This window comes from Carcharhinus amblyrhynchos, chromosome 11, assembly GCF_965287045.1.
Source record: "Carcharhinus amblyrhynchos chromosome 11, sCarAmb.v2.hapA, whole genome shotgun sequence".
Classification (NCBI taxonomy): domain Eukaryota; kingdom Metazoa; phylum Chordata; class Chondrichthyes; order Carcharhiniformes; family Carcharhinidae; genus Carcharhinus; species Carcharhinus amblyrhynchos.
The window spans coordinates 41,506,010-41,519,334 of NC_137334.1; the positions used below are offsets into that span (position 1 = coordinate 41,506,010).

The 13,325-nt window shown below is 44.8% G+C and overlaps 1 protein-coding gene across 1 annotated transcript in view; it reads right to left on the bottom strand.

Annotated features, from left to right (window-relative positions):
* rbm45 (RNA binding motif protein 45) overlaps nt 1-12,951 on the bottom strand; it is a 30,695-nt gene extending 17,744 nt beyond the window's left edge. Inside the window, exon 1 of the mRNA XM_080198911.1 lies at nt 12,619-12,951. Within this exon, the coding sequence (XP_080055037.1) occupies nt 12,619-12,894 (276 nt within the window). The 5' untranslated portion in view covers nt 12,895-12,951. The remainder of the gene's footprint in view (nt 1-12,618) is intronic.
* Between the last annotated feature and the right edge of the window lie 374 nt (nt 12,952-13,325).

Sequence of the window (13,325 nt, forward strand, 5' to 3'; positions counted from 1 at the left end):
TCTTAAGTAATATCTACCACATTTCTCTCTCTTTAGCTCTGAAGTCATACAGACGCAAAATGTTAACTGTGTATCTCTCCATAAATGCTATTAGAACTGCAGAGGTTTGCCAACATTTATATTTCAGATTTCCAGCATCTGAAATATTATTTTTGCTGCTAGACTTGAACATTCCCAGCATTTTTTGTTTTCATTAATCACAACAATCTCCCTTTGTGCTAGGTTTAATTCCAACCAAAAGGAAATTTCTCTGATATCCACTATCTTCAATTTTCCTCAGGGTCCTTGACGTCACAATAAGTCAAATCTTCCCTGTTGTCAAAGTAATCACTCTTACCCAACCTTTGGAATTCAGTTATTTAGTCTACGTTCGTACCAAGGTTATCATAAGGTCAGGAACTGGTTACCCAAGGTAGAAAACAAACTAAGCATCGATGAGCAGGTTGCTAGGCAAGTGTTGCGTAATAGTTCTTTCAACGATACCTTCCACCACTTTGATGACTGAGAATTGATCAATGGGAACCTAATTGGCTAGATAGATTTGCCTGTTTTATGTGAGCAGGCCATGTTTTTAATTTCCCAAACATTGGTAGGAAAACAGCAGAGTTGTAGCTGTACTGGCACAGCTTGATTAAAGGCTTCATTAGTTCTGGAGCACAAATCTTCAGTAGTACAATTGGGATGTTGTCTGGGCCCATAGGTTTTGCTCTATTCAATGTTTTCAGCCCTTTCTTGATATCATGATGCAAATCGGGACATGGTTGAGATGGGTGAAGGCTTTTGGCTGAAGGCAGTTGCAATGGCTTCAACCCTGCCTTTTGCACTTACCTGCTGGACTCCCCCATCATTGAAGATGGAGATATCGGTGGTGCCTCTCTTCTGCCTAGTTGCTTTATGCCCACCAGCATTCAATTGAAAGTAGCAGGACTGCAGAGCTTCAACTGATCCAATGATTGTGGGTTCACCTACTTCTATGTACAGAATGCTGCTTCCACTGCTTAGCATGCATCTGGTTCTTAGTTTGGCTTGCGCCTTGGCTCCCAATCTTATGACAGCCATTGCCAGGTTGACAGCTCATTTTCAGAATGCCTGGTGCTGCTCCTGACATGCTCTCCTGCATTCTTCATTGAACCAGGACTGATTCCTCAAGCTCAATCATAATAGTACAGTGAGGGATGTGCAGGATCATGAGATTACAAATTGTGGTCGAATGCAATTCTGCTGCAGTTGATGGCCCACAGTGCCTCATGAATGTCTAGTTTTGAGCTGCCAGGTCCTTTGCATTTACCCTATTATTCATGGTGCCACACAACATGGTGTACTCAGTGTGAAGAGGAGTGTGTGATGGTCGTTCCTACCAATAGTGTCATGGACAGCTGCATCTGCAACAAGTCAATTAGTGAGGACAAGATCAAGTAGGTTTTTCCCCCAATACTAGTTTTCTCACCATCTGCTGCAGGCAAAGTCTGGCAGAGGGGATCAAAAGCTTAAGACAACTAGATGAGGAAGTAGCACAGAAAAAAAACAGATGGAAAATGCAGAAATAACAAGACTTTAGCCACAATATCAGATGAGACAGGGATGAGTAAAGACAGCTGTCCAAAAAGGGAAGAAACACTGAGCCAGGTATCTACCAGGGTAAATGTGGTAATGGCAAAGTTTTTGGTGGTTGTGATATAAGAAAAATATAAGAACATAAGAAATAGGAGGAGTAGGCCATCTAGCCCTTCGAGCCTGCCCTGCCATTCAATAAGATCATGGCTGATCTGTCGTGTCTCAGTTCCACATTCCTGCCCTCTCCCCATAACCCTTAATCCCGTTGCCTATCAAAAACCTATCAACCCGCGTCTTAAATATATTTAGTGAGGCAGCCTCCACCACTTCAATGGGCAGATCACAATCACTCTTCACTCAATCGGTGGGGTAGGGAGGGGGCCTTGCTACCTCTATGCATGCACAGTGAGTTAAGGAGGGGTGCCCTCCTTAACTAACCTCTGCATGCAATTGGTGTAGTTGAAGTGGGGAGTGATTGGGCCAGGTGGTGGGGGTGCAGGGCTGGGCGCTATAAACTCTTGAGGCTTCCTCATGAAGAACTGTATGCCCCAGGCCATGTGGCAGCAGCTGTTGTGTTGAAGCTAGCTGCCACAGCAGAGAGCTGACAGGTGTCTCTCTCAGACCAGGCAGCTCACTGCTGGCTGCAATTGCACATTTTCAACCCCAGAGGTTTGGTACGTGGTCGGTATCCCAGCCAGGGCTGTGAGAGCTGCAAGTGATGGGGCCACTGCTGAGGGTGGTCAAACAGCCATCGAGTTTTAACAGCACAAAATGAGGCCCTTTGGCCCATTAGGTCTGAATTGATCATTAAACACCCACACAAACCCACGTTATGGTAAGGTTATATAAGGCATTGGTGAGGCCGAATTTAGAGTATTGTGTACAGTTTTGGTCACCTAGTTACAGGAAGGGTGTAAGTAAGGTTGAAAGAGTGCAGAGAAGGTTCACAAGGATGTTGCCGGGACTTGAGAAGCTGAGTTACAGAGATATTGAATCCATTAGGACTTTATTCCCTGGAGAATGAGGAATGGAGAATGTACAGGGCACTGGTGAGGCTGCAGCTGGAGTACTGTGTGCAGTTTTGGTCGCCGCACTTATGTAAGGATATTTTGGCCTTGGAGGGAGTGCAGAGGAGGTTTACTAGGCTAATACTGGAGTTGAGGGGGTTGAACTATGAGGAGAGGCTGAATAAACTAGGCTTGTACTCATTAGAGTTTAGAAGAATGAGGGGAGATCTCATTGAGACATTAAGATGATGAATGGGATGGATAGGATAGAGGTGGAGAGACTCTTCCCGCTCAGAAAGAACAGTAGGACTAGAGGGCACAGCCTCAAGATAAAGGGGGGGCGGTTTAGAACGGAGTTGAGGAGGAACTTCTTCACTCAAAGGGTGGTGAATCTCTGGAATTCTCTGCCCGTTGAAGTGGTGGAGGCTGCCTCGCTAAATATATTTAAGATGCGGGTTGATAGGTTTTTGATAGGCAAGGGGATTAAGGGTTATGTGGAGAGGGCGGGAATGTGGAACTGAGACACGACAGATCAGCCATGATCTTACTGAATGGCGGGACAGGCTCGAAGGGCTAGATGGCCTACTCCTGCTCCTATTTCTTATGTTCTTATGTTATGTTCAGAGAATTCCAGAGATTCACCACCCTTTGAGTGAAGAAGTTCCTCCTCAACTCTGTTCTAAACCGCCCCCCCCTTTATCTTGAGGCTGTGCCCTCTAGTCCTACTGTCCTTTCTGAGCGGGAAGAGCCTCTCCACCTCTATCCTATCCATCCCATTCATCATCTTACTTGTCTCAAAGAGATCTCCCCTCATTCTTCAATAAATGTTGAAGAGCACAGTTTCAGGAAAACTATGGATGGGTCGCTACTCTACAAATGTAGATGTCTAAAGAAGCAAGTGCATTCATAAGAGAAATGCAATGAATGTTTTATAACTAGACTTTCAAGTATTCCATAAGATAATAGTACTGTTTAGTCAGCTGTACTGATTAAATATTTTTCTTAACTGAGCAGAAGCAGCAGCAAGTTTTGAAAGTTGCTTTAAAAAAAGCTTGAGGACTAATTTTGAAATCTTTATTAAGTTTTTTTGATAAATATTTACTTTATTTTAAAAAGTACATAGCAATGGGACTACTGTTTTAAACACACGTTACTTTTTCTCTCTAAATACATACAGCAGTGTTTCTTTTTAAATTTAAACAGTGAATTTTGAAGCATAAAGATTCTCTGATATCACCTGATTTTCAGGTGCTTTATTTAAAATGGTTTTTTTTGGTATAAGTATTTCAACTGCTGAAACAGCATTGTAAGTTGCATTTCAAAAGCTGCAACAAAGCACCTGTTTGTTGTTTTATATTTTCTTGTAAAGGCTGAGACATATCTAGTAGCTAATTAGTAAAATAACATGTCTCAATGCACAGGTGTAAAGAAAATGTAAGCAAATGGGAGTAATCCAGCATTCTGCCTAGAATGTGTAATTTTATTCAATCATAGTAGTCAAGCTGGAGAGTGTTGACTTTAAGCACAGCCTAACATTGTAGAGGCAGTGGTCAAAGTATAGTGCCAGCATAGGCATGTGCTTGAGTTCAGACAATGTACGGTGCTAATATCGAAGGGGGTAATATGTGATGCTAATATTACATCTTAGTCTGCTGGGAAACAATGTTGCAATTATTTACCCTCTATTGAGGAGGGAGTTGGAACAAGATCAATGCTCAAATGTGTCAGCTTTACTCCATTTATCAGTGGTCAGTACTGTCACTTCAGCACAGAAAATCTCTAAAACAGACCTGAAGTCTATGACAAGCTAGGCAGAACATTGAAACAACAACAACAGAAAATTCTGGAGAAACTCAGCAGGTCTGACAGCATTTATGGAGAGAGAATTGAGTCAACATTTCGAGTCTGAATTAGCCCTGTCAAAGAGTTATCCAGACTCAAAATGTTGGCTCTATTCTCTGTCCATAGATGCTGCCAGACCTGCTGAGTTTCTCCAGCATTTTCTGTTTTTGTTAGATCCTAGCATCCGCAGTATTTTGCCTTTAGTTTAGACAGAACATTGACCTGCCAACTTGTACACTGGGCACAATTCTACAATAGGACTACACACTGAAGATTGCCACAAACAGATACACCATTGTCTTTTGCTCCACAGACGCAGACAACTGTTTTGGCAAAAAAGGTGACAAATAACACACACTATATCTCTTCATCTCGACAGCTGCTGTGCCACCTGTGTTCTAAAAATGCCAGCTGTTACTTTGCAGTCAAAATTTTGGTCTTTGCTTCAGCATCATGTGCTGAGGTACTAAAAGAGAACTACACGGAACTACTCAATTCCCTGAGCAAGTGACGGAGCAGCTGCTTCCCTAGTTACTGATTGCTCAAATAACCAAAAGTAACTAAATAAGATGGCTACAAGCACTAACCAGTCTTGCACCAAGCCTCACGTTCAAAAGAGTACACGACACCAATGAGTGAACCTGGACTGCTGCATGTCAGGCTAAGAGCCGTACCAGATTAAAAACACCCATAAACTGGATACGCCCCAGGATAAACACTGGGAGAGCAGAAGTGTGGCCATCAAGTCTAACATCAGTGGTAAGAAAATTAACGGAGAAAGATCTGAGACACAGAAATAACCTCCATAGATTAAAACATTGGATTAAAATCCATGGCAAGGATCAATCAGGGATACTCAGTATGGCTTTGTCAGGAGGAGTTCAAGTCTAATAAATTTGATTGAATTTTTCGAGGGGGTGACTAGATGTGTAGAGGAGAGCAATGCAGTTGCTGAAGTCTATCTGCAGTTCAGTAAGGTTTTTGACAAGGTCCCACACATGGGAGGCTGATCAGGAAGTTAAGAGCTCTTGGGATCCAGAGCTATTTGGCAAAGTGGATCCATAATAAGCTTAGCCAAAGGTTGTTTTCAGTGACTGGAAGCCTGCATACCACAGGAACCAGTGCTGAGTCCCTTAGTGCAATGATCTGGATGTGGAAGTACAAGGCATGATCAGTAAGTTTGCAAATGGTATGGTAAAAATGAGGTGGAAAGCCTTGACCTACAGGACGAAATAGCTGGGCAGAACAGTGGCAAACGGAATCTAACCCAGAAAAGTGAGAGATGATGCATTTGGGAGACTGGGGGTGGAATTCAGGATGGACAAGGCAAGGGAACACACTATGTGGGACACGAGTACAGGGAAAAGAGATATCTTGGGGTGCAGGCTCACAAATCCCTTAAGGCAACAAGATAGATGGATAAAGTGTTTAAGAAGGCATTTGGGATACTTGCCTTTATTAGCAGAGGCACAGATATAAGAGCAGGGAGGTTATGATGGAGCTGTATGAAGCACTGACAAAGCCATGCTGAATATCCCTGATTAATCCTTGCCTCTCCACGAAGATTAATTCTCTCAAATCTTTATCCATTAATTTCTTTATCACTGATGTTAGACTCGATGGCCACACCTCTGTTCTCCCAGTGTTTATCCTCGGGTGTATCCAGTTTATGGATTTTTTATAAATCTAGTACAGTTCTTATCCTGACATGCATCAGTCCAGATTCACGTATAGGTATCATGTACTTTTCCTTGGTGCAAGACTAATTAGTGCTTGTAGCACCTTATTTAGCTGTTTTTGGTTAATTACAGCTAGAACACTTGTGCGCAGTTCTGGTCAGTTCTAAGATGGGAAGAGATTCACCAGTATGTTGCCTGGGCTGGAGCTCTTGAGAGAGGCTGGTTAAACTGGGGTTATTTTCCTTAGAACAGGGATGGCTGAGGGGGTACCTGTCCGTGATGTACAAAATTATGAGGGACACAGAGGCATCAGTATCCAGAAAGCATAGATTTAAGGTAAGGGGCAGGAGATTGAGCGGGAATTTGAGAAAAAGCTGGTCACTCAGAAGGTGTTGAGAATCTGCAACTCACTGTCTGAAAGGGTGGTAGAGGCGAGAAGGCATCATTTCAGAAGCATTTAGATGAGCAATTGAAACACCATAGCATATAAGGCTATGGATGATTGATAGTAAACAGGGCCAGAAAAGATAGGTGCTTGATGGCTGGTACAGATAGGATGGACTGAAAGGCCTCTTTTTATATACTTTGAAACTCTATGACTTACTCAGTGAGATGAGAAGCAATGGTAAGTCAGGCCTAAGAACTCAGCGAGACAGAACAAAATAAAGGAGAAGTTTCTTGGATCATGTCTGCCAGGAGGTGGACACCCCACAGTAAGATAGTAGATGGCTGGCCATCCTGAGGAATAGGAAGAGGAAAGAAATGCAGGAATCTTCAAGCCGTGTGCAACTCTTAAACTGGTACTCCACAATGGAGACTGCTGGGACTGTCAACATCATGAAGAAATACAATTCAGACCATGACACCAAAAGGCAAGGAACTACAGGGGTAAATAGCAAAGAGTAGAAATGCAATCACTGTAGGAAATTCCATAGCTTGGGGGATAGACACTGCAACCTCCATTGAGACTGCTACATGGTATGTTGCCAGCATGGTGCCAGGGTAAAGAGCCTCACTGAAAGGGCGCAGAATATTCTGAAGGGTGGAAGGTTGTGGTACACGAAGAATTTCAGGAAATTAATAGTATCATGAAACACAGCAATAACTGATTTATTCTTCGTAACAAGTACTGGTGAACCTACAAACAGGAGGATAGGGAGGATCAACGCGCTACTTGGGATATGGAAAAGAGGAGCTTCAGATTCTTGTGGTATTTTGAATTGTTCTGGGACAGGAGTCACCTGTTCAAAAGGGACAGTGGCATCTCAACAGTATTGGGACCAATATGACCTCATGGGTCAAAAATTCAGGGATGAGACAAAAGAAATTGTATTTGAGAAATTTGTGTTTTCTAAGGATGCAACTAGTGGAGCAAACAAAGAGGAAGCCACAGATGTTGCATGCTTGGATTTCTAAAAAGCATTTCATAAGGTACCACATTAGAAAGGTGCATTGATTTGGAAGTTATATATTAGACAGGTTAATGGACAGAGAGCAAATAGTTGAGATTATCTGTGAATTTTCAAGTTGGCAGGTTATGACAGGTGGAGTACAATGAGGATCGATAATACTCAGTTATTTACAACTGAGGATGACACAGGGATTATAAAGAGGTACAACAGGTTAAGTGACTGGACAACAAGGTGGCAGATGGAGGATTGTGGAGAAGTATCAGATTATTAAATCTGATTGCAAAAGTAGATGTTTTTAAAGAGGCTTCAAGCTTGTAAATGATGAGAAGAACTTGGGTGTGCAAGGAACATGAGATTAGTATGTAGATACAGCAAATGATATTTTGGGGTTTATTACAAGGCTGGAGTACAAGAATAAGGAAGTCTTGCCACAATTGTACAGGGTATTGGTGCTGCAGTGCACAGTTTCAGTCTCCTTATTTAAGGAACAACGTACTTGCTTTTGATCCGATTTGTCACGTATTAGTATATAATGAAAAGTATTGTTTCTTGCATGCCATACAAAGCATACCGTTCATAGAGAAGGAAAGGAGAGAGTGCAGAATGTAGTGTTAGTATCATAGCTAGGGTGTAGAGAAAGGTCAACTTAGTTCAAGATAGGTTCCATTCAAAAATCTGATGGCAGCAGGGAAGAAGCCGTTCTTGAGTCGATTGGTACGTGACCTCAGAATTTTTAAATTTTTCCCAGCAGGTGGAAGAGAGTACGTCCGGGGTGCGTAGGGTCCTTAATCAGGCTGGCTGTTTTTCTGAGGCAGAGGGAAGTGTAGATGGAGTCAATGGATGGGATGCTGGTTTGCTTGATGGACTGGGCTATATTCACAACCTTCTGTAGTTTCCTGCAGTGTTGGCTACAGTAGCAGCCATACCAAACTATGATACAACCAGAAAGAATGCTTTCTATGGTGCACCTGTAAAAGTTGGTGAGAGTTGTAGCAGACATGTCAAATTTCCTTAACCTTCTGAGAAAATAGAGGCGTTTGTAGGCTTTAACTATTGTGGCGGCATGGAGGACCAGGAAGGTTGTTGGTGATCTGGACACCTAAAAATGTGAAGCTCTCGACCATTTCTGCTTCGTCCCCATTGATGTAGACGGGGCATGTTCTCCAGTATACTGCCTGAAGTCGATGACTATCTCCTTCGTTTTGTTGACACTAACAGAGAGATTACTGTCGTCACATCAGTTCACCAGATTCTCTCTCATTCCTGTACTCTGTCTCATCATTGTTTGGGATCCACTACAGTGGTGTCGTCAGCAAACTTGAAAATTGAGTTGATGGGGAATTTGGCCACATAGTCAGGTGTATAAGGAGAATAGTAGGGGGCAGAGCACACAGCCTTGTGGGGCACTGGTGTTGAGGATTATCATGTACGAGGTGTTGTTGTCTATCCTTACTGATTACGGTCTGTGGGTTAGGGAGTTCAGGATCCAGCCGCAGAGAGAGCAGCCAAGCCCCAAAAGTTTGGAGGTGAGTTTAATCGTAATAACGGTGTTGAAGGCTGAGCTGTAGTCAATAAATAGGAGTCTGACATAGGTGCCTTTGTCATCTAGATGTTCCAGGGTTGAGTGCAGGGCCAGGAAGATGGCATCCGCTGTGGTGGTAGGCAATCCAGGAGGCTGGAATGGATTTGTTCCATGACTAACCTTTCAAAACACTTCATAATGATGGATGTTCAAGGTACCAGACAATAGTGATTAAGGCACACTGCTTGGCTTTTCTTTGGTACTGGGGTGATAAGGACCTCAGATTGTTGTAAAGACAGGTTGAAGATGTCTGCAAATATTCCCCCAGCTGGTCCGTGTAGGATCTGATTGCTTGTCCAGGTATCCCATTTGGGCCAGTCACTTTCCATGGGTTGACCTTCAAGAAGGTCGCATTGGAGGTGGAACAGCTAACTCAATTGGTTCCTGGGGTGACAGGGTTGTCCTGTGCTGACAGGCTGAGTAAATTAGGCCTACACTCTGTTCTTTAGAAGACAGAGTAGATATCACTGAAACATACAGGATTCTGAATAAACTTAGAGTTATATGGAGAAGTTGCTTTCCTTCATTTGGGAATCCAGATCACATGGGGTAGTGTCAGGCTAAGGAGCTCATGATTTGAATGTAAATGGATATTTTTCTTCACTGAGGTTTTCTATCCCAGAAGGTTGGTAATGCTCCATCAATGGACATATTTAAGGCTGAGACAGAGATATTTAACCTCGGGGAATCACAGGATGGAAGGAGCAGACAAGAAAATAGAGTTGAAGCTGAAAAATCAGTCTCAGTCATATTGAATGGCAGAGCAGGCTCAATGGGCTGTATTATCCACTCCTGCTCCTACTTTTTAGGTTGTCATGAGAAATTCGCTATGATGGTTGGGAGGATTTAAACTACATTGGTAGAGGTGGTGGCACCAGCATACAGAAGTAGGAAAGAGGACTAAGGTGCATAAAGTATGTTGGAGGATACTGGAGAAGGCAGTAGTATATTAGATAGGTGCAGATTAAGAAGAACTACAAGGGATACAAAAAAAAACACAAGTTTAGAATACTTGGATTTAACCTCAAATACCATAAATAAGATTGGTGAGCAACAAATGCAAATGAAGGAATATGAAATTCTGGCAATAATGGAAACATGGCTTAAGAATGGTGATAGCTGGATGCTTAATATTCGTGGATACAAGCAAGTGTTCAGAAAAGATAGGACAGGAAAAGAGGAGATGGAACCATAAGAAAACATGCTGGAAAAGGGAAATGGGATTCCCTCTCAATTATAAACAGCATCCTTAAATCCAATACTACTGTGGTGGAAATCTGAAGTGAAAATTCACATTTTGTCTTCGATAGCTTAAACTCATCAATTTCTCCCCTTCTTCAGTTCTGAAGTCATATTTGTGTTGAAATGTTAACTATTTTTCTCTCCACGGATGCTGAACATTTTCCACTTTGTTTCAATTTCATCTCTCAGGTAATTTTATAGATCTATCTTTATAAAATCCCTACCGTGCAGAAGGAGATCATTTGGCCCATCAAGTCTGCACTGACCATCCAGGCCCTATTCCTGTAACCCCATATTTTAACCTGCTAATCCCCCTCCCGACACTAGAGTCGATTTAGAATGGCTGTCAACTTAACCCTCACACCCTTGGCCTCCTAAGGTCAAACCAAATAAACAAACTCAAGTTAAATCAGGGCAAAGTAAAAGGGGCAGCACCCCAAAACGAAGGGGAACAGCCCGAACAAAATCAAAGTACAAAGGAAACTTAAAAATGTCAAATTGAAAGGTGATTATTGGGATCAATAATACACCCCAGCCCCTGCGGTGCCCAACGGGCGCAGAAGGCATCAAGTGCACCTGCGGACACCGCATGCTCCCTCTCCAGGGGCACCTGGCCGCGAACATAGCCACAGTACAGGGGCAGTCAGGATGGACGGCTCCCTTGATTATCCACTGCCTGGACCTGTAAATGGCACGTTTCGCCAGGCCCAGGAGCAGGTTCACGAGGAGGTCACCATCCTGACCATCCCCTCTCTGCACCAGGTGTCCTTAGACCAGGAGCATGGGACTGAAGTGCAAACAAAACATCAATAAAAGGTTCTTCATGAAAACAGAAAGGGAGTGCAACCTAAGACCATAGACATGGTCCACGGACTCCACAAGGCCACAGAAGGGGCAAGCTTCGGAGCCCGTGAACCAGTGAATCCTACGGTTGCGCGGAATTGCTGCATGCATCACCCTCCATCCTAGGTCCCCAATATAATTGGGGGGGATCCCTCCATAAAGGGACCTCCACTGGGGATCTCCGTCGCCCGACGTCAACAAGGCCCGCCAAGGTGTATCTGGGCAACAGGTGAGGATGCGGTTAGTGGAAAGCATGCAGCAGGAGCCCGCACAGGAAACGCCTCTGCGCACTGGAAAAAGGCACGGAGGACATTTCTGCGAGGCGACTCATGCTGTGCGGCATCTGACCCGAGGAGAGGGGCTGAGGCTTTGGGCCAATGTGGAATTCCGTCCGGGCAGGGGAACCTTCGGACAGGATCCCACCGCATGCATAGGCCACCTCGAGACTGCGTGCACTTTCGGGACGAACATGACCATCCTAAGGTCTTGGATGGCTTTGGCCGCGCACCGAATGGACACCACCCTCACATCTTTGGACTATGGAAGGAAACCGGGGTAATCGGAGGGAACCTACACAGACACAGGGAGAATGTGCAAAACTCTCCACACACAGTGATCCAAGGTTGGAATTGAACCCAAGTCCCTGGTGCTGAGGCAACTGGGCAAACCACTGTGCCATCCTGTATCTTAAATGTCAGGTGTTTGAATATTCACCCTTGTTTATCTAGACTAATCTTGTTTTCTTTCATTACAGCAGAAACCTGAGTTCAATACCAGCCTCAGGTCACTGTATGTGTGGAGTTTGTACGTTCGCCCCATGTCCGTTTCCTCTGGGTGCTCCAATTCCCTCCCACACTCCAGAGATTTATGGGTTAGGATGTTAGCTATGCTAAATTGCCCCTCACTGTCGAGGGATTAGGAAGGTAAATATTTGGGATTATAGGGATAGGGGTTGTCGGTGCAGGCTTCGATGGGGCGAATGGCCTCCTTCTGCACTGTAGGGATAATATGAATAATAAGCGTTCATCCGCAGTCAATTCCCATGAATTATTCCCTCTTCTTGTCCCAGCACTTTAAGAAAAATAGGTCGGTTTATACCAAAACATAGGAGCTAATACGATTCTAACAGTTTCCTGACTCCGCGAGCAAAATAACTGAGCAATCTTAACACAAAATATTCAAGTACTCCAGCACACCGACCGCCAATTTTTTACCGTAGCTTTGGCTACAACGTAAAATATAGAAATCTTACAAACAAAGATCAGGAAGGCCAGTAACCGCACCAGAATAATGGTGTCCCATAACAGACAACTAGCTGAGGGTCTGCACCGAGGGAGATGCAAAGAACGACCTTCCCGCCCCGCTCACTAGGACACGAGGCCTAACGCCTTTAGTGCCGAAAACAAAGCCCACCGGTCTCCATTATGAAGAGGAGTGGGATAGCAGCTACGCCGTACCTTGATGGGCTTGGTGTCGTCGGTCAATGCCTTGCCATGCATGTCCTCCATTGCTCTACAGGCCTGCGACGATTTGGCGAATTTCACGTACGCGATACCTTTGTGTTCCTTGGACTGTTTGTCCCGGACGACCCAAATGTCCTGGATATCCCCGAAGATGGAAAACTTGTCCCGGATCACCTCCTCCGACGTCGATTTGCTGATGACCAAAAAGAGCCGGCTGTTAGGTGGATGATCAAGATTGGCCAGAGGACGCGAACTTCCACTCTCCTCCATGATTACAAATCCGACACAAACTACCAGCCGCCCACCCCAGAGAGCCCGCAGCTCTGACCCCGCCCCTCTCTGTGACTCCACAGCGCTGACCCCGCCTCCTTACTCGGCAGCTCTGACCCCGCCCCCTTACTTGGCAGCTCTGGCCCCGCCCCTCTCTCTGACTCCACAGCGCTCAACCCGCCCCTTACTTGGTAGCTCTGACTCCGCCCCTCTCTGTGACTCCGCATCGCTGACCCCGCCCCTTTACTCGGCAGCTCTGACTCCGCCCTTCTCTGTGACTCCACAGCGCTGACCCCGCCCCGTTACTCGGCAGCTCTGGCCCCGCCCCTCTCTGTGACTCCACAGCGCTGACCCCGCCCCGTTACTCGGCAGCTCAGACTCTGCCCCTGTCTGTGACTTCGCAGCGCTGACTCCGCCTCTCTCTTGACGGC